Source organism: Pristis pectinata, chromosome 9, assembly GCF_009764475.1.
Source record: "Pristis pectinata isolate sPriPec2 chromosome 9, sPriPec2.1.pri, whole genome shotgun sequence".
Taxonomy (NCBI): Eukaryota; Metazoa; Chordata; class Chondrichthyes; order Rhinopristiformes; family Pristidae; genus Pristis; species Pristis pectinata.
The window spans coordinates 67,413,393-67,435,675 of NC_067413.1; the positions used below are offsets into that span (position 1 = coordinate 67,413,393).

General features: G+C 40.4%; 1 protein-coding gene across 4 annotated transcripts in view; it reads left to right on the plus strand.

Annotated features, from left to right (window-relative positions):
• The first annotated feature begins 2,002 nt into the window (after positions 1–2,002).
• The window catches only part of LOC127574359 (protein EFR3 homolog A-like), a 110,408-nt gene continuing 90,127 nt past the window's right edge, over positions 2,003–22,283 (plus strand). Inside the window, exons 1-4 of one of the 4 annotated variants that reach the window (XM_052023307.1) lie at positions 2,003–2,140; positions 2,897–2,985; positions 15,432–15,468; positions 20,528–20,663. In XM_052023307.1, the coding sequence (XP_051879267.1) occupies positions 20,573–20,663 (91 nt within the window). In that variant the 5' untranslated portion in view covers positions 2,003–2,140; positions 2,897–2,985; positions 15,432–15,468; positions 20,528–20,572. Of the gene's footprint in view, positions 2,141–2,896; positions 2,986–15,431; positions 15,469–17,593; positions 17,614–20,527; positions 20,664–22,283 lie in introns of those variants that run through there. The other 3 variants (XM_052023306.1, XM_052023309.1, XM_052023308.1) reach the window with 3 other exon arrangements.

Sequence of the window (22,283 nt, forward strand, 5' to 3'; positions counted from 1 at the left end):
TATCACAGTGGGGTAGAAGCCGTCCTTAAGTCTGGTGGTACGTGCCTTCAGGCACCTGTATCTTCTACCCGATGGAAGAGGAGAGAAGAGAGAATGTCCCGGGTGGGTGGGGTCTTTGATTATGCTGGCTGCTACACCAAGACAACGAGAGGTAAAGACAGAGTTCAAGGAGGGGAGGCTGGTGTCCGTGATGCACTGGGCTGTGTCCACAACTCTCTGCAGCTTCTTGTGGTCCTGGGCAGAGCAGTTGCCGTACCAAGCCATGCTATATCCAGATAGGATGCTTTCTATGGTGCATCGGTAAAAGTTGGTGAGAGTCAAAGGGGACAAACCAAATTTCTTTAGCCTCCTGAGGAAGTAGAGGCACTGGTGAGCTTTCTTGGCTGTGGCATCTACGCGATTTGACCAGGACAGGCTGTTAGTGATGTTCACTCCCAGGAACTTGAAGCTCTCAACCCTCTCAACCTCAGCACCATTGATGTAGACAGGTGCATGTACACCGCTCCCTTTCCTGAAGTCAATAACCAGCTCATTTGTTTTGTTGACATTGAGGGAAAGGTTGTTGTCATGACACCATTCCACTAATCTCCCTATCTCCTTCCTGTACTCCAACTCATTGCTGTTTGAGATACGGCCTACAACGGTGGTATCATCTGCAAACTTGTAGATGGAGTTAGAGCAGAATCTGGCCACACAGTCGTGTGTGTATAGGGAGTAGTGAGCTGAGGACGCAGCCTTGTGGGGCACCAGTGTTGAGAATAATCGTGCCGGAGGTATTGCTGCCTATCCTCACTGATTGTGGTCTGTTTGTTAGAAAGTCAAGGATCCAGTTACAGAGGGAGGTGTTGAGTCCTAGGTCTCGGAGTTTGGTGACAAGCTTGCTTGGTATTATTGTATTGAAGGCAGAGCTGTAGTCAATAAACAATAGTCTAACGTATGTGTCTTTACTGTCCAGATGCTCCAGAGCTGAGTGTAGGGCCAGGGAGATGGCATCTGCTGTAGACCTGTTTTGCCGATAGGCGAACTGCAATGGGTCCAGGTTGTCTGGGAGGCTGGAGTTGATGTGTGCCATGACCAACCTCTCAAAGCACTTCATGATGGTGGATGTCAGAGCCACTGGTCGGTAATCATTGAGGCATGTTACCTTGCTTGTCTTTGGTACCGGGATGATAGTGGTCTTCTTAAAACAGGAGGGAACCTGAGATTAAAGCAGGGAGAGGTTGAATATGTCCGCAAATACTTCTGTCAGCTGATCAGCACAAGATCTGAGCACGCGGCCTGGGACACCATCTGGGCTAGGTGCTTTCCTCGTGTTCACTCTCTGGAAGACTGATCTTACGTCCTCCACTGTGATCACAGGTCCAACTGCGTTGGTGGCTGTCAGGGTGGATGGTGACAATCCACTTCCCTTTTGTTCAAAATGCGCATAAAATGTGTTAAGTTCATCAGGAAGAGATGCGCTGTTGTTAGCTAGGCAGCCCGACTTCATCTCGTAGCCTGTTATGGCATGTAAGCCCTGCCATAACTGGCGGCTGGTCAGGGACTCTATTTTGAGTTGGTACTGCCTCTTGGCAGCCCTGATAGCTTTCCAAAGGTTATATCTCGATATCTTGAACAGATCAGGATCACCAGATTTGTGTGCAGCAGTCCTCTCCTTCAGTAGGAAGTGGATCTCCCGGTTCATCCATGGTTTCCTGGAAGCAGGGTGGGAGAAACTTGACCATACTTTAATTTGACAGTCTGTTTGAAGAACCATCTGACGGGATCCATCATCTCCTTTCTTCCAGGGCTCCAACATCATTGATGTACATCTGCCTGACTGACTTGTGGACAAACTTTTCTACAAGAGACAGGGTGGAAGGACTTGGTTTAACAGGATGGAACCTGCTGGGACAACATGGCCAGGTCCACCCTTCGCACCAAATCTATGAGCTTCTCAAATATATTAAAAAATTGGGAAAAGCAATTTAGCAAAAAGCCCCAAACGTTCCTCCCACATTGGCCCCGCCCACCGGAGACGGCAACAGGAAGTTCCCTGTTGATCGCCGGAAGTATTTTTTCTTTCGGTCCGAAATCTGCAGCAAAATATTTTAAAAGGGAGAGAAAGCTGAAGATTAATGAAACGGCGCGGAGTCAGGAGGTAAAGGGGATGGTTGTATGAACCGGCAGCATCACCGTTTACTAATCGGGATCTGAGGACGGGCTCGGGGTGGCAGAGCGGGTCCAGGGTTCAGGCCCCGGCGATGGGCCAGCCGGTTGTATCTGCCGCTGATGGGGGCAGGGGGTTTCTGCATTCGTGAGACTTCCCCCCCCCTCCCCCCCCTCCCCCTCCCCCCCCCCTCCCCCCCCTCCCCCTCCCCCCCCCCTCCCCCCCCCTCCCCCCTCCCCCCCCCCCTCCCCCCCTCCCCCTCCCCCCCTCCTCCCCCCCTCCTCCCCCCCTCCCCCCCCCTCCCCCCCTCCCCCTCCCCCCCTCCCCTCCCCTCCCCCTCCCCTCCCCCTCCCCTCCCCCTCCCCCCTCCCCCCCCTCCCCCTCCCCTCCCCCTCCCCCCTCCCCCCCCTCCCCCCTCCCCCCCCTCCCCCCCTCCCCCCTCTCCCCCCCCCTCCCCCTCTCCCCCTCCCCCTCCCCCTCCCCCTCCCCCTCCCCCCGCTTGTGCAGCTGGTGGTTTTAACCCATTTACCAACTGGAGTTATCTGCAATGTCTCTGGGGAGAAACCACATTGTTATTTGCTGAAACATTGTGTTGCCCCTTCTGTCCCTGGAGGAAAATCATTGGTGTCCGCCAACTGAAGCTTGTCGTCACTGACCCGAGGGGTGAAGAAACCTGGGGAGGAGTGAAGTTGGTTTGTGTACGATGCTGGTTCTTATTATTGATGTTTGACTCCTTTTGGGTTGCAGGTGTTGAAAATGATTCATTAGGTACACCAAGTGAGTCTCCTGGTTCGATAGGAGGAGTAAATGATTGCCAAGACCCAGGATGCCAGCAGGTAAAGACAGGAGTAGCTGCACCACTATCCTATGCAAAAGAAAAATATTTAAATACTTCTCCATATCTCTTGTGAAACTTCTTATTGTGAGTGATAGATGGTTGGCCTGTGTTTGAGGCTTTAGTACTAGGACATTAGGCTTGCAATTTACTATGTTATTTCATAAACTGTGTTAATGCTGTTGAGTCTGTTAAAAGTTAACATTAGTGTATTTGTAAAAATAAGTCCTGTGTTTGTAATATTTACTTTTGAGTAGATGAGAGAATCTGTTATTGCTCCTTTCCTGAATATGTTGATGTGGTTGATTGGTTAACTCTAATTCAAAAGGTTGTTGGGAGAAAAAGAACTGAAAGTTTTGTGGGACCAGATTCTACAAAAATGTTTAGTTTGTATTTGTTACAGCATTGGCACACCTTTCTTTGGTTTTGAATTGGTATTCTCATTGTTCCTTTGTTAGGTTTTTTGTGAGCATTTTACTACTTAAAATAGTCACTTATAGTTTAAATAATTTGGAATGAAGTTCCTTAATGTTGTATATGTAAAGATGCAATAAGGAGTAACATCCTGGTCAATATTTCATAAGTTGTAATTTATACATTGTATTGTTGCTTTTAAAAGTAATATGTCCGTCTTACCATGTTTGTCGTAATATAATATTTTTTAAATGGCTTAAGCTAATCTTGACAGATTTAAAAATATTAGGTATACAGCGGGGACACAACACACTGCAGATACTGTAATCAGAAGCAGAAAAGCAAACTGCTGGAGGAACTTGGCAGGTCAGGCAGCATCGTGGAGGCAGAGAGATGGTCAGTATTTTGTGTTGAGACCATGCACAGATGCTGCCTGATCTGCTGAGTTCCTCCAGCTATTTGCTTTTTTTTAAATTTGAGTAAACAGTGGGGTCAGGTGTTTTCTGTTTCATTTGATACTTCAATTATGTGTTTGTGCAATGATGCTAATATTGTATTCAGAGTACTTTCAAAAGTGGTTACAATAGTATGTTTTCTGTTTCAGCTAAATTTTAGTCCATGATAAAATAGCCGGCCTTTCTAGATTGTCTAAACTTTATGGGATTTATTACTATAAAGTTATTTCTTTAATTACAAAATAAACCCAGTAACTAGGTCAAATCCTATGTAGACAATAGTTATTCCAAAGGAAAAGTTATTATTTTCAGATTTTTTTTGAGATCCTTTGGTTTCCATAATTGTTCTCTTGCTTCATTTTAGCCTGATTCTTTTAGAATGAGATTTAGTTAGATGAGTTGATCTTTCATTACAAAGTTTAAAGCAAATGTGGCCATGTCTTAATTTATTCATTCTTCAGGAAGTGGGCATTGCTCACACAATGAGTAGTTATTGCCCATCAACAATTGGCCTTGAGAAGTTAGTAGAAAGCCAACTTCTTGTGAAGGCATTACAAAAACGTTCTTGGGTGTGAAGTTCTAGGGTTTTGACCCAACAACTATAAAGGAACATTAGGATGCTATACAGCTTGGAGGGAAACCAGCAAAATGGTGTTATTCCCATGCACCTACTGCCTTTGTTCTCCTCAATGGCAAAGGTGGGTTTAGAAGGTGCTGTTGAAATATCTACACAAGTAATTGCAGTGCACTTTGTACACTGCAGCTACTGGGTTCCAGTGTTGAGGGAATTAGGATGGTGGGTGAGATGACAGTCAAGTGGGCTGGTTTGCTTGGTTAATGCTGTGTTGATCTAGGAAAAAGGAAAGTGTTTAACTATATTGTTGGAGTATGAGGAAGTGGGTCACTTACTGTAGCTTACTGAGCTTCTGATCTGATCTTGTCACAGTTTTTATACGGCTTGTCAGTTGCTTTTTTGCTCAATGTGACTTCGTGATGGTAGGGTACTCAGCAGGGGTTATGTCATTGAATGTTAAAGGTAGATGGTTAGGCTGTCTTGTTGCAGATGGTCTTTGCCTGGCACAGAATATTACTTGACAGCACATAGCTGCATGTTTGGGTCTTGTTACTTGCAAGGAAGGACTGCTTCAATTGCTGAGGAATTGTGTATGTCTGTATGTATATGCGTATATAAATAATTGTACACCTTTCAGTGATGAGAGGAAACTTTGCCTTTTATGATGAGGAGAAGGTCATTGATGAAGGAGCTGAAGGTGGTTGGGTGATGATACTGTACTGAGGAACTCTTGCAGTGATGTTGTGGGACTGGAATGGTTGACTTCCATCAACCACACCATTTTCCTTTGTGTGAGGGATGACTCCAACAATTGTTAATAGGAAAAAAGAAAACTCTACATCAGTTGTACTTGATGTCACATTTCAGCAAATGCTGACTTGATGTCAAAGGCAGACACTCTCTCCTCATCCCTGAAATTCAGCCCTTCGGTCCACCTTTGGTTCAAGGCTGTAATTATATCTAGAGCAGAGAGGCAAAACCCACAACTAGGTATCAGTGAGGATGTTATTGGAAGAAAATAAATGCAGCTTGAAAGCACTATTAACGACACCTTCCGTTACTTTGAAGATTGAAAGCAGACTGATTAGGTGGTAATTAGCTGGGTTTTGATAGACCCCGATTTTTGTGAACAAGCCATATCTAGAATTTTTTTTCTGGTAGAAGATATTGTTGTAACTAGTGGCTTCTGTGATTATTGGGATCTTGGAAGGAAACCGAGATGGATCATTAATTTGATGCTTATGGCTGAACGTGGTTGCTAATTTTTCAGCCTTCAGCCTATTAATGCAGACGGGGGTGTTCTTGGAGCCATGTCCTTCCATTGGCTGTTCAGTCACCCACTGCCATTCACAGCTAAATTTAGTACTGGCTATATTTTCAGATCAAAACAAATGCTGATTGGCTTCAATGATCAATAGGATAAACCACTCTGCCTCGTCAAAAACTTTCTTTTTCATCCTTGATTAGACCAAATCTTTTGTTTCAATTACTTTCACTGTTTCCATGGGTAATGTAGAAAATGTATCACTGATTGCTTAATATCTTCTGTTGATCTGCCTGATTTCATGACTGTCCTATATGGGGAAAATTATTGGTGATGTTCTTCACCTTTCTGCCCCCTTAAGGGGGAAACAGTGTGAAGTACAGATCTGTGAGGGGAGATTTAATTGGGGTCTGACTAAAACTGTGATAAAAGTTCACTTGCCTTTTTAACTGATGGAGGAAAACTGGAGAAAATGGAATAGGGTGGCTGCAATTTGGAGGTAGTTACAAAGAGCATTATCTAATTGCTATGCGGCTAATATTTTAACATGCCTTTCAAATAGGTACATTGAAAGCCAAACTATCGGATCTTTTTGTCATGGTAAAAGATATTTTCATTTAGCTAATTTTTTAATATCTGAACAGTCTCTGAGTGGTGATTAACTTGTAGTGTCTTCTATTCAATAAGGGGGAAAGTGGAGAATAAGTTTGTGTCTCAGTAGTCCAGGAAATTTTTTGATGCCTGGTTCCTGTGAAGAATAGTGGCATTTGCTTAGATGATACAAGGTCTGGCTAGGTTACAGGGTACCAGACCAATTGTTGGGGGGCAAAAACAGAATGCCGCAAGCATTCAGTGGGTCAGGCAGCATCCATGGACAGAGATGGAGAGTCGGTGTTTCGGATCATGAATCCTTAATCAGAACTGAAAAAAATTAGAAAACAAATGTTTTGAGCAGAAAAAGGGAGGGCAAATATCTATGGTAGAGTGCAGACCATAGTTGTCAAAATAAACATTAAGTACCAGCAGTAAGAGACAAAAGAGAGGAATGAAGCAACAATTGAAACTGAAATAGCTATTAACAAAAATAGCTGCTTACCTAAAATTCTCGAATTCATTATTGAATCCTGAAAGCTGCAACGTACTTGGATAGAAGACGAGGTGCTATTCCTTGAGCTTATGCTGGGCATCAATGCAGTAATGGAGGCCAAAGGTAGAGATGTGGAGGTGTGATTTTTTTTTAAAAAAAAGGTGATTTTAAACTTAGGATAACTCTTGTTGACTAAATGAGTGTTCTGCAAAGTAATCATCTGGTCTACATTTGGTTAGACCATTATGAGCACTGAATATAGTGCACCAAATTGGAAGAAACACAAGTAAATTGCTGCTTCAACTGGAGGGACTGTATAGTTCTTAATAAAATAGCAGAAATTGGAAATCTGGAATGAAGATAATTTGGCTGTGGGGATCCCTTCATCCAGATTTTCCTTTTGATTGCATTCTTTGAAAATGAAACGGTCAAAATGAGAAAAATGGAATAAAAGATCATCACGCTAATACAGCCTATCCATTCGCAGTGGCCCCATTACCAAAGTGGGTCATTTATTATTAAGTATTAAAGATTGTGTGCTGCACTAACATTAAAATGAAGTAAAATTCTGGAGCTTTCCAATACCTCAGCACCAGCACTCAACACCAACACCTCCACATCTCTACCTTTGGCCTCCATTACTGCTTCATGATGCCCAGCATAAGCTCAAGGAATAACACCTCGTCTTCCATCCAAGTACGTTGCAGCTTACAGGACTCACTAATGAATTCGAGAATTTTAGGTAAGCAGCTATTTTTGTCAATCCTTTTATTTCATGATCCATGTTAAATAACAGTTTAATTCCTTTTGCTTTCAGTTGCTCTGTGCCAAAGAGATTCCTCTTTGAAAATGTACTTACTTGAAAGGGCTCTGCTTGAACTTGGAAGGTTAAATATTTTGGTTTGTTTAAAATGTAAGCTATCGTGGCCTGATTAGTTGCTATGGTACCTACACTTGCAAGAATGATTAGAAACAGCATTCCTTCATTGCAAATGCATGTGCTCAATTAGTTTCTTCTGCATTTTTATTTTCTGTTTGTTTCGTATTGTGGTAATAGGTAGTTTGGTGGTTTTTAATGCTTTTGACATGTTTCTGTCAGGAGGGGAAAAGTGCTGTCCAAATGCCTGTAATACATCCGAATGCAAACATCAAAATTTTTGTCATAATAAACATTGTTTAAAAAAAAATTCTTCTAAAATTTTTGCCAAACAATTGTATTCTGCTGTCAATGCTGAATCTTCTAGCTAATGATAACCTTTTAAGTTCACTGCCTTGTCTGTAGTTTTGCACACAAGATTTGGCACATCTTCCTGAGCAAGAGATGCTGCCCATATCTAAACTCTTATCAAATGTTGTTTATGCATTGTGGCTGTTCTTGCTGACCGATCTATGCTGGCTCCTGTTCTTCCTAATTTACAAGATGTATAAGTCAATACATGAAGACTTGGCAGTGTTTTTCATTGTACATTTTGAGCCTGAACACACTCTCCCTCTCTTAAATTTATGCTTCAATTAACCTCAATGTATTTTATTTGAAGCACCTTCTGTCTTCCTTGTCTACAGCATTGGACGCTTTCTGAACACTGGAATTACCTTGCACTATGCCAGAACATTATCTGCTTTAAGCTCCTTGGACATCATGTTGCATCAAAATTTGAGGCAGTTGTAACTAAGAGTCAGAGTGGTAGAACACTGCAACAAGTTCTGCTTAATTGGTTTCTTCTTTTGCAATTCTATTTCCTGTTTGCTTTGTATAGTGGCTATACAAGTGACCCCTGCATTACAGGGATGGGGGGGTTTGAAGGTTGCATTCCTAGAAAATGGTCTGTATCATTTTCAGTAACACGGAATTGTCATCTGCACATGCGTCAAGAAATGTGAGTTGGGATTAATAATAAAAAAAAAATGTGATTTATTTACTTTTCATACAAATTCTGTGAGTGAATTTTATTCTGTTTCTCAAATCTTTGGATAATTATTTATGAATTTCTGTAACCTAAACAGCCATCATGTGGAGGCTGCCTGTACTATTCACTAAAGAGCTACCAACCAATCTGGGTCATTTTCAGTAATTAGCTCTATTACTAGGTTTTTGTGATATCTTCTGTCAAAATTGCTGAGCTTGGACTTCTTTCTTCTTTGTGTTGTTGATATCCACATGGACATGGTGGTATTACAACTCTTGCAGTTTCACATCCAAGTGATGCTTGCTCTTGACATGTTACCCACAGTAACTAATGTTCCTAACATTATAGGTTCAAATACTGTAACAGGAGTGCCTTCACAAAACTACAGATACTGCAACATCTGAACACAACAACATATATTCCTGCACTCTAATTGGCTGAGCAAAAATTTACAGTTCTGTCTGAGTAGCTTGGGTAGTTTGGTTACCTTCAAGTTTCCCTCTGCAGGTCATCATCCTTTCAACTCTATGAAGTACTTACTTGGGCTTAGTCTTTCAATCTGCACATCCTTCAGACATCACTCGGGTCAATGGAGTCGCTTGTATGAATGTTGACAGTTTTGCTTATAAGCTTCTATTGCAATTTCTACTGTGTTTGGCTTGGATTTATTGTGTACACCCAAGCAAATAACAAGACTTTTAAAGTGCTAATTGATGAAACTTCTCCCTCCTCTTTTGCCCACCCCCTCCCCTTCATTTAAAATAGCCTGGTCATATAAAACATGTTACTGTACTGTCATTGGCCGAGCAACAATTACGTATTGCGTTCATTAGTATAGTGTCATTTGAATATTGTTCTCATTGGCCAAACATCAAGAATGTATTGCACTGTCATTGATTAAGCAAATGTGAACAAGATGGTAGTGTTCAGCAAGCTGGTCGACCGTTAAGGGTGATTGTTAGTTTCATTTGTTGTATTACAAAAAGTATTTTCTCCCAGGTCAAGAACGCTGCATGCAACAGCACTTATTTGGATAGTGTTAATCTGGGTACCAGTCCAGTATGATATAAAACACAGGACCTGAGTAAATCTGGCCCTTAGTATTTTGAAGGTACAAAATCCAAAATGTTTATGCCATTAGGCTGCAAGGTTCCAAGATGGAAAATGAGGTGCTGTTCCAACAGTTTGCACTTGGAATTCTCCTGGCAGAGGGCCCTCCCGCCAGATTCCTTGTCCACCGTCATCTACAAACCCACTGATGCCCACAGCCACCACGATTACAGCTCCTTCCACTCTGTCTCTTGCAAGCACACTATCCTCTCTGCCTTCACTGCATCTGCTCCCATGATGAGGTTTTCCATTCCAGGACATTCAAGATGTCCAACCGTGGCTTCCCCCCCTACTGTGGTCGAGAGAGCTCGGACCTGCACCTCTGCCATTTCCTGCACCTCTGCTCTCACCCCCACCACTCCCAGACCCAACAGGGATAGGGTCCCCCTCGTCGTCACATTTCACCCTACCAGACTACGTATCAATCACGTCATTCTCCGCCACTTCCGCCATCTCCAACAGGACCCCACCACCAAGCATATCTTATCTTCCCCTCCCCACTCCTTTCTGCCTTTCACAGGAACCACTCTCTCCACTACTCCCAAGTTCGCTCCTTTTCTCCCCCTCCCTCCTATCCTGCTCCCACCCTGGGAACTTCCCACTGCCCTCGCCATCGGTACAAAACCTGCCCCTACACCACCTCCATCAATTTCATCCAGGGAGCCACACAGTCCTTTCAGATGAGACAGATTTACCTGTGCCTCCCTTAATATCATCTACTGCATTCAGTGCTCCAGGTGTGACCAAACGCAGACTAGGTGACCGTTTCGCAGAACAACTGTGCTCTGTCTGTAACCGCAATCTTCATCTCCCTGTTGCTGGTCACTTCAATTCCCCCTCCCATTCCATCACAAATATGACTGTCTCCTCCCCTGCCAGGAGAATTCCAAGTGCAAACTGGAGGAACAGCACCTCATTTTCCACTTTGGAATTTTGCAGCCTAATGGCATAAATATTAAATTCTCCCACTTTAGGTAATCCCCACTACCACCCACCTGCTACAATGCCTCTTCTTTTCTTCCCTTTCCTAGCCTATCTCTTTCTTTCCTCCTTGCCTTTGACCCTTCCCCTGGTGGATCTGCTCTCCCCTCCTCCCCTGCACCTGCCTATCACTATCTCTTACCTGCATCAACCTATCACCACCTTGTGCCCACCCCACCTCCCATCTTTTGTCCATCTATCACTGCTCTGCTTTTCCCTCCTATATATTGGGCTTCCCCTTTTCCCATCTTCAGTCCTGAAGAAGGGTCCTGACCCGAAATGTTGACAGCCTGCTTTTCTCCACGGATGCTGCCTGGCCTGCTGAGTTCCTCCAGCATCATAGTGTCCTTCATCTAAAGAAAACAAGTCTGTTTTATTTACAAGTGGACTACTGTGCATTAGCTATGAGTCATAGAAAGTTAAAATTCAATTGCAACAGAAAAACACTTTTGAGTATTTCATTAAGTATCTTGATAATTGTTAGGAATGCTGTGCACCTCTGTACCTGAAGAGTCACATGATCTTTTTCCATGAAGTTCAAATAATCTAATGGGGAATAAAGGTGTGGGAGTATTCCCAATATTGTGGGGGGTGGGGGGGGGGGGGAAGGAATCTAAAGGCCTTAAACCAGAATTATTAGGTATTGTGTATTGGAAGCAAAGTTGTGCAATAATGCATATCCTGCAATGTCACAAGTGTTCACACTTAATCCAAGTAACCTTATCTGCTGGTGTTTTTAAATATAAATAATGTAGTTAGCATCTAATTTACAGGATACCAACCTGACCTAGAGTTTGTATCTTTGACCTTAGTGTGGCTTCTATTTTGCTTCCTCTTTAAAATATTGCATTGTGATGAAAGAAATTAGTTAATTGCCCAACAATTTTGGAACTTAATAATGTAACTTGAATAAACAAAAACATTCCTTATGATCCAACAATATGTATCCTTTGTACATGCATGATCATGCCTCAGTGGTTAAGTAATTTTTCCAGTTTCTCATTTCAAAAAAAAAGGGCCTATGCAAAAAAAATAGTCTGAGTTGCCTGATTGAAGTTGTAAATGTTTTACCGCCAATGGCTAATTGTCTTCAAGTACAGATCAGGGATGTGAAATGACTCATTGCTGCATTTTAAACTCCAGATTAATGGTTTAAAAAAAACTTACTATTTACTAGTGAGTTGTTTGTACACTTCATTGTCAAAAACTGCATTGACTGTTATGATTGGGTTTGAATTTAGATCCTAGAAACATATAGTGACCATTTTGAGATCAAATTTAAAATGTCTGTGGTATAATATAAAAGTTACTGTAAATAGTGAAGTGTGTGAGGTTCAAGAATTATTCACTGTAACTGAAAAGGTAGCATTTTGCCCATCCAGGATCTTAAAGGTTTTCCCTTGTGTATCTGTCCTAACCTTTGGGTAATTCAAAGCGCCTTATGGTCAGTGAAACATTTAGAAATGTAATCTCTGTTGCAATGTAGGAAATCTTGGTTAAGCCTCCATTGTATACCACCATCTGCTTTAGTTTTTACATGTAATTGGGATATCGAGACTTCAAAGATTCAGAGAAGGGTCACTAGATTTGTTCTTAGTCTAAAATATTAATTATCCTGATGGGCAGAACTGGTTATGTCTCAAATTTTCGTAAAACATACAACTTGTGATCTATTGATATGTATAAGGTAAAGAAAGGGCCAATCTACATTTGTCTGCTAATAATTTTAACTGATCAGGTTGGGCAGGGTCAAAGGTCATGCACACAAGGCTAAACTGGAATGGGTGTTCTCTCCTAGAGCATAGTGGACTAGTAAACAGGTTGGTCACTCAAGCTGTAAATGTTGATTTCTTGTATTTCTTCCTATGTGGTTGTCAAAGGGTTTTTTAAAAAAAAGTGGTTGACTTTTTATTCTGATTAAAAGATATGACGTTGTGGCCATCACAGAGTCATGGCTTAATGATGGATCTGATTGGGAGGTGAATGTCCAAGGGTACACAGTGTATATGAAAGATAGGCGGGTAGGTAGAGGGGGTGGCGTGACCCTGATGGTAAGCAATGATATTAAATCACTAGAAGGAAGGGACATAGGATCAGAAGAGGTAGAATCCTTATGGGTTGAGTTAAGAAATGGCAAGGGTAAAAGGACCCTAATAGCAGTTGTATACAGGCCCCCAAACATCAGCTGGGATGTGGACTGTAAGTTACAGCTGGAAATAGAAAAAGTGTGTCAGAGAGACAATGTCAAGATAATTATGGGAGATTTTAACATGAAAGTGGATTGGGAAAGTCAGGAAGGTACTGGACCTCAGGAGAGAGAGTTCGTGGAATGCCTATGCGATAGCTTTTTGGAGCAGCTTGTTGATGAGCCCACGGGGGGATTGGCTGTTTTGGATTGGGTGATGTGTAATGAACCTGAGGTGATTAGGAAACTAAAGGTAAAGGAACCCTTAGGAAGTAGTGATCATAACGTGATTGAGTTCAGTTTCAAATTTGAAAAGGAGAAGCTGATATCAGGTGTGTCAATATTTCAGTGAAACAAAGGAAATTACAAAGTGGTATGAGAGAGGAACTGGCCCAAATCGATTGGAAAAGTAAGCTAGATGGAGGGACTGCAGAACAGAAATGGATGAAATTTTTGCAAGAAAGGAGAAAATTATGAATGGAAAAATGGCAGAAATGTGGCTAATGAGAGAGGTTAAGGATAAAATAAAAGCAAAAGGGAGGGCATACAAGGAAGCAAAAGTTAGTGGGAGAAGACTGGGAAGTTTTTAAAAACTTACAGAAAGAAACTAAAAGTCATTAGGAAGGAAAAGATGAATTATGAAAGGAAGTTGGCAAATAACATACAGAAGGATGCTAAGTTTTTAATATTTATGAAGAGTAAAAGAGATGGTTAAATATAGGACTGATTTTAAAAACTATGCTGGAGAAATTATAATGGGTAACAGAGATGGCAGAGGAACTAAATGAGTATTTTGCATCAGTCTTCACTGTGGAAGACATCAGCAGTATACCTGATAGGGGTTTCAGGGAATAGAATTGAGTACAGTCAAGATTACTAGTGAGAAGGTGCTCGGGAAGCTGAATGGAGTAAGGACAGACCAGTCTCCCGGACCGGATGAAGTGCACCCTCGGGTTCTGGAGGTGGCTTTAGAGATTGTGGAGGCATTGGAGATGATTTTCCAGGAACCTATAGACTCTGGCATGGTTCCGGAGGAGGGAGGCCGTAAAAGGGAAATTACAGGCCTATTAGTCTGACGTAGGTGGTTGGAAAGTTACTGGAGTCGATCCTCAAGGATGAGGTTATGGAATACCTAGAGCTGCATGACAAGATGAAACCATGCTGACTTGGACCTCTTAAGGGAAGATCCTGCCCGACCAACCTATTAGAATTTTTTGAGGTAATCTCAAGCAGGATGGACAAGGGAGAAGCAGTGGATGTTGTGTATTTGGATTTTCAAAAGGCCTTCGATAAGGTGCTGCACAAGAGGCTGCTTAATAAGATGAGTGCCCATGGAATTACAGGAAAGGTATTAGAAGGGCTAGAGCATTGGCTGATGGGCAGAAAGCAAAGGGTGGGAATAAAGGGATCCTGTTCTGGTTGGCTGCTGGTTACCAGTGGTGTTCCGCAGGGGTCGGTGTTGGGGCCACTTTTTGCACTGTATATTGATGATTTAGATTATGGAGTAAATGGTTTTGTGGCTAAGTTTGCAGATGACACCAAGATAGGTGGAGGAGCAGGAAGTGTTGAAGAAACAAAGGTTGCAGCGAGACTTGGACAGTTTAGGAGAATGGACAAAAGAAAATGGCAGATGAAATACAATGTTGAAAAACGTGCGGCTGTACACTTTGGAAGAAGAAATAAATGGGCAGATTATTATCTAGATGGGCAGAAAATTCAAAATTCGGAAGTGCAAAGGGACTTGGGGGTCCTCGTGCAGGATACCCTAAAGGTTAACCTCTAAATTGGGTCGGTGGTAAAGAAAGCGAATGCTATGTTGGCATTCATTTCAAGAGGAATAGCATATGAAAGAAAGGATGTGTTGGTGAGACCTCATTTGGAGTACTGTGTGCAGTTTTGGGCCCCTTGTCTTGGAAGGGATGTACTGATGTTGGAGAGGGTTCAGAGAAGATTTACAAAGATGATTCCTGGGATGAAAGGGCTGACATACGAGGAATGTTTGTTGGTTCTCGGACTATATTCATTGGAGTACAGAAGAATGAGAGGGGATCTCATAGAAACATTTTGAATGTTGAAAGGACTGGACAGAGTAGATGTGGCTAAGTTGTTTCCCATGGTGGGTGAGTCCAGGACAAGAGGGCACAGTCTTAGAATTAGAGGGTACCCATTTAGAACAGATGCGGAGAAATTTCTTTAGCCAGAGGGTCGTGGATTTATGGGATTTGTTGCCACGTACAGCTGTGGAGGCCCGATCATTGGGGGTGTTTAAGATGGAGATTGATAGGTATCTAATTAGTCAGGGTATCAAGAGATATGGGGAAAAGGCTGGGAATTGGGGCTAAATGGGAGAATAGCTTAGCTCATGGTGAAGTGGCGGAGCAGACTCAATGGGCCGAATAGCCTACTTCTGCTCCTTTATCCTGTGATCTTGTGATTGGCTTGGTTTATTTTGTGTTTTTTTTACTTCTAGGAGCTAGAGTGGAACATGTGATGTTATGAATTATAAGGTATGATAACTCCATTGGGTACCCTGAATGGGGCTGGAGGTGTTGATAACAATTTGTGTGTTCATATATTTGTAACAAGATATCATAACTTGAGGTATGTGAAGTATTTTGAGACCCAAAATGTCAAAAATAATGTAAGGAATATAAAAAATAATGACTTCTTAAATGGATGTTAGTATTTTGAAGCATGGATTAGATGCCAAATATTTGGCATACCTTTTGTAATGGACATCAGGAAGGAGTCTCTGTTTCACTGAATTTCCAATGTATTTCTAAAGTTGGAAGTGCAATCACCTCAACTGGCAGTCATTCTCCCAATGTAAACACCTTGTTGCATTTGAATCCCTGTTGATTTTAAATTATTTGTCAATTACTTTTTCAGCCTGACTGGGTCTTAGAAAATATGGTGCTTAATTGAAAATCTGATTAAAGATCAGCATTACCCTGTGGTACTTGAGGTCATTATTGATCATTAATTGACAAATCATATTTTCTAAATCTGTTCATATTTGAATTTCTAATAGCAGAATTGTTAAGGACCAACCATTTTATGCAGTGTATTTGGACTTTCGGAAGGCCTTTGATAAGATGCTATACAAAAGATTATTAAACAAAATTAGAGTGCACAGAATTGGGTGTAAACAAAAAAATACTGCCATCGATTAAGCATCGATTTATAGGTAGGCTTGGAATAAACAGATTCTTTTTGGGTTGGGAGGCTACAACTAGTGGGCTGTGGCAGAGATCAGTGCTGTGGCCCCAGATGCTCATAATCTATATCAAAAAGGGTAAGTGGATCAAGAGTAATGCAAGACAAAAGAGAGACTGCAGATGCTGGAAATCTGGAGGAACTCAGCAGGTCAAGCAGCATCTATGGAGGGAAATGAATAATCGATGTTTCGGGCTGAGACCCTTCATCAGGACTGGAAAGAAAGAGGGAATAAAAGGGGTGGGGCTGAGTGGGAGGAGCACAAACTGGCAGGTGATAGGTGAATCCAGGTGAGAAGGGAAGGTATGTGCGTGGCAAGAGTAATATAACCCAGTTTGCTAATAATACAAAGATAAGTGGCACTATGGGTTGTGAGGAGGATACAGAGGCTTTGGGGGATATAGATAGGTTAAGTAAATGAATAGGAACATGGCAGATGGAGAAACAATGCAGAAGAATGAGGTTATTCACTTTGCTAGAAAACAAAAGCAGGCAGGGAGTTTGGAACAATTGGGGGTAATCTCATTGAAATGCACAAAATTTTAACAGGGCATGAGAAGGTGGATGTGAAGTTGATGTGTTCCCCTGGTATCTGAAAATGGGGGTAACTATTTCAACAGAAGTGGTTGGTCATCCAGGAAAAGATGAGAAGAAATTGCTTCTTCCAGAGGGTACTTCATATTTGGATTAATGCTAAATTTTAGGAAAATGCAGTTGGTGAAAGTGAGGCAAGGCTCTTAGAAATAGTGCTCTCAATGAGCATATGGAAAATAAGTGAATCAGTGCACAGTTGGTTTGTCATCAGTCTCGCTTGAATAAGCGGCTGCAAACAAAGGTGGATTACCCTGTGGAATACTCTTTTTTTTTATGGAATCTGTCAGCAGGAGTGAACCACAATTGATCTTGATCCTAATGATCCAAATAATAAAAGAACCAAAATAACACATACTGAAAATCTGAAATAAAAATAGAAAATATTAGAAATATTCAGCAATTGGGCAGCATTGGTGGTGAATGAAACAGTTAACTTTCCTGCTGATAACTTTTGGATAGAAATGAACAATGTTGGATGTATGATATTGATGATATTCAATAAACGTACCCAGTATATAAACATTAAAGGATTTCAGAGATACTGGGAAAGAACTTGATTAAATTGGAAGTGGATAAGAAAACCTTGGCTTTAGAGATGGGAATATATTTGAAGACATCTGTACTAAGTATTGCAAACTTCTGAAGTGAATTAACAAAATGGTGCAAAAGTGAAAAGGGGAAATGAGCTATGGTCAACATTTGTCCTTTGACCAGCACTACCAGAAGCAGATTAATTGTAATCCTTTACTCATGGGATTTTCTGATGTAATGGAGAATGAAATTTTAAAGCAATTAGTTATGTGGTATTTTACGATGTACTAGGACACCAAGCTACAGTGCAGGTAGGTAAATGGTAAAAAGTGTTGACATGTGAATAATTTGTTTTTTTAAAGAAGAAGAATTACACTATAGGAGTTAAGAGATTGGAAAGCATAAATTATGGAGAAAGTGAGAGATGATTATGTTAAGTTTAGTATTAACATAGGCAAGCTACAGCAAGTCAATGAAGCTGGAATGACAAACCAGTACAGATTATTTTGAGATTAGATATGTATGGTTGAGTTTTAGATGAGTTGGAATTTAAAGGCTAGAAAGGGGTTTTGAGCAGATAAAAGCAGATTCGAAGGTAATTTATATTATTGGGTAATGGAAGATGTGGACAATTTTGTGAATACAAAGGTACACTCTCTCTCCTGAAATGGAAAGGTTTTAGGGCGTGAAGTAAGGACCAGTCGGAAGAGTGAGACTGCACGCAGTCTGGATCCACTCATGGCAGCATTTGGGGAGCAAAATGGAATAATTGGCATGGTAGTGGATGAGTTGAGAACGGACTTGTCTTTCCAGTGACACATTCAAGTCTTGTTCAGGGTTGCACATAGCCAATGTAGAATCAAAGACAGTGGGGATGAACCTGTTTTTTTTTGTCATTATGTAAGTGAAAACCAACTTATTTGTTGTTGATACAATCCAGTTGTGTGATCGATTATGTTGGTTGGCATGAAAGCTGGTGTAAGTGGTCAAGTCACCACTGTTATTGAAATAATTCTCATTATTGAAGTGAGGTGGTAAGGATTGGTGGACTAAGTCTTTGCTGGAGATTGCATTACTCACTTGCAGTTTAATATGTAGTTCGATACAGCAGGATCTTAATTCTGTGGTAAATCGTGAAAATGTACAAAGGCAATCTTTAACCAGGAAGTATCCTAGTTGTACATTGAGTCTGGAGGATAAGATGGGCAATACCAGCACTCGAATCAAGACAGAATAGCAGTGTGTGATGTCTTTTGTATGGACTGGCACTACAGATACTTTGAGCATCTGAACAGATTGCCCTCCTGGAAAATTGGTGACTGTTCATGAAAGGAAATTCCAAGGCCTTGTGATAGTTATGTATTTAACTATCTTAGTGTTGCAAATAGGAACAATCTCTGCTGACTTTTAAATTTATTCAGTTCAGTTAAATATATTTAAATTTGATGTAGATTCTTTGGCAAAGAAATTAAATGCATTTGCATGTCCTACTTCCAATATTATCAGCATAGTTGTTTAGAGCTGTGGCAATAATCTACTTGCAGAGTGCTTCACTTTAATTGTTTCCTTAAAGAATTTTGTTTTTAGGTCTAGTTTTTATAAAGTGCTTCTCATTAAAGAAAAGATGTTTGCAAACTATCATATACATTATACTTGGTACTGACACAGATTTGACTTCTGTTGCCTAAGATGATCATAATTCCATAATGTGGGCGAACAAACACCTCTCGTACTATCACACTTTTATGTTCAATTCTACTGCTGTCAAATATCAGTTGGAGCCTAATTCCCTTTTTTGTTGTAAATTAGACATTACACTTCCTCATTCTGAGGCTCAATTCATCTCAATAAATGAACTGTTTTTCCTATCAGATCTTAATTCTGATCACTTGATAGTTGTACAAATGAGATTCCATTATGTTGTCATAATCTATTTTACATTTCTTGGGGAAATGCATTTGTTTTTTTAAACAAAAAGATAGCCTTGGAGAAAGCAGGTATGGAAATTAGCTTGAATCTGCAGTATCAATAAACCTGCAAGTACCCTTTTATGAGCTTATCCAAATGCTAAGGACAATTAAGATCATTTAATTTTTCCACCACTAGTTGTTGGGAGATTGCTAAAATGACTCATTTACTTCCTCAACTCCACCTTTTTATGCCCTAAATGCCAGTAAAACTCTTGCACACTTCTCACCTGTTTTTTCACTGCTGAGGATCTATCCTTTTTTACTCCTGTCAAGGATGCAGACCTGCTTGTATATTTGGTTCACAACTGGTTTAGCCATCTACCATCTGATCTAATGGAGCATATCAGGCACTGTTGCCCTTTGTCCTTTTCATATCAGAGTCTCTACACCAGAATCATCGTGGCATACAAGTTGAATATTACATTAATCTTTCTACTTTTAAAAAAAAAACTTCCATTAAAATTGTGAGGGATTCCTAAACCTATTATCATATTGATTGAGCCAATTTCTTCCTGATAAAATGAATGGTCCTGCAGTGATTTGGTGAACTTTCTGATGCATCTATGAAACTGTATTTACTGATTCTTGCCATGCTTTTTAAGGTCATGTTTTGGTCTAACTTAATGCAAATATATGTTACTATTTCATGTATTCCCTGCAGATGTCTGACTGTAAATGTGGAACATTAGTGTAAAGCCCTTGCTAAGTTGCTTATCTTTAATGGAAGCATTTTGTTGCTCCCTACAATTGGTTATTCATGCTATCCAGTCTATTCCTTTCGAACCTTCATTATACCAGAGGAGAATGTTGTCATTTATTTTGTATCTACAGAGGTCCTGAAATGGTAAATAGTTTATAGATGTTTGGGGTAATAATATTGCTGGTACTTAATTTCCAAGGTGGCTGAGGCTGTAAAATTTGTTCAAATTCTGTTAAATTGGAAAACAAAACTCCACCATTTGGTGAAACATCATTAAATGGCAAGAGAAACATTTTATTTTCATTTAAAATTTGAGTTAGTGTCATTCTGGACTATATGATTCATGTTATTCTGGTACTGAGAGAGCTCTTCTAACAAAAGCTAAGCACTAACTTTTTAAGGTCATGTATTCCCAGTTTTGCCATCCTGTTTGTATAGCCATTGGCCACCCTTGATGCTAATGAGTAAGTAGTCTATCCGATAACAATTCGTCTAGTGTTACTGTAAATGGAATCCAAAGATCATCTGTCTGATTATGGGTATACAATTCTGTAGGTGCAGTGAAATCTAAGTCTTAAGTCTGAAGCTACAGTGTACAGGATGCGAAGGTATATTCAGGTACCAAGAGCTGAACCTGAACAAGTCTACAGGTTTAACACTGGGTGGGAACCAAGACCCTTGCTGTCCTGTGGTAAGTTAGAATAAAACACATTATATGTTTATGCTTTTTGTCTGGAAGATCGTAATATATTTTTCTAGGAGATAAGTTTGATATCTGAAAGAAAACATTGCATATTTTTTTTCAGACTTTTGGGCTAAGGTTTTCAGTGCATTGTAAACCAGTGTGTTGTTCTGCAAGTTCAGAAACTCCAGAGAAATGACATAAGTTGTTTGACTTGTTTCTTAAGTTCAGTGATGTAATGCCTGATGTTTGGAGAATCCAATGAAAATTCTAGATAAGTTTCAGTAGATGCTGTATATTTTTTTTTAAATAGTCTTGCATTTATTATTTACGTAGTATTTGCAGCTCTGAAACAATCCATTTGGACCAGCCTGTCCGTACCGATGCATACTCCATGTGAACCTCCTCATGCTTTTCTTCATCTAATCATGCATCTGTGCTATTTGCCTTAACTACTTCTCATGATTGTGAGTCCCACTGTTCAGGTAAAGAAGTTTGTTCTGAATTCCTATTAATTGGTGAGTATCTTCATGGCACCTGGACCTGATCTCTTCTACAGGAGGCAATCTTTTTTTGCATGTGAAATTTTATATAATCTTTAAAGACTTCTGTCAAGTAATTCCACAGTCTTCTGATTGGCGATGGGAGCACCAACGTATTCACTATTTCCTGACAGGATTAATGTTGTGGTCCTGGTATCATTGTACTATTTGTTTTTGCACCTTCTCTAAAATCTTGCACTTCAAGATTGTCTACGGTACTGAGAGTGTGACATTCCCAAAGTTCTACATATTCAAAATCTCTTCATTGCAGTGAACCCAATGGCTTTGTTTTGTTTCATGTTATGGCTGTGTTGCTCATTTTATTGATTTCTGTATCCTGTGATCTCACCTAGTTGCATAGTCTGCTTGTGGTTTACTGATTTATTCTGTCCAAATCTATTGGCTCACAACTTTCTGCACTGAAAATCTTTTAATAGTTGCAAGTACACGTTACAGAGTTTTGGGTAGTGTTGTATTTTGTTGCAGCCTTCTATATTTGTGTGATCTGCAAATTTTGAAATTGTATCTTCAATCCTATCTAAATCATTCGTGTAAATAGTGAAGAATAGTGATCTTGCCTCTGGTTCACGTGGAACGTCTTTTCTCACTTTGTATCCTTTTGAGTAATAGCATTTAACCATTTGTTTTCTGTTTTGTAGCCATGTTGCTATCCATTCTGCTATATGTCCTGACTCCACACTGTAGCCGTGAGTTTACATATGGTATCTCTGGTGTATGGTAATCTAAATATATTGTTTTTCTAGATTAACCCTATCCATTACTCCTTTTCTATCAAAGAATTCAACACGGATGGCCAAGCATGATTTCTCTTTAGAAATCTGTATCTGGTACTCAATTATTTTGGATTTAAAGGACATCTCTTTTTCTTATTTTTCCATTTTTCTGACTTTTTTTAAAATCTTCTTTAGTTGTCTATACACATGGTGTGAGTAGGTTTTTTCTTTGGCTTAGTTTTATTCTTAGTTTTGGCATCTATGGCATTTCCTTACTGGTTAGTTTGCTTTTGAACTTTAGTGGAATATATTTCCTTTGGATACTCTTGGTCATTTTTTTTAATGTTTGCACT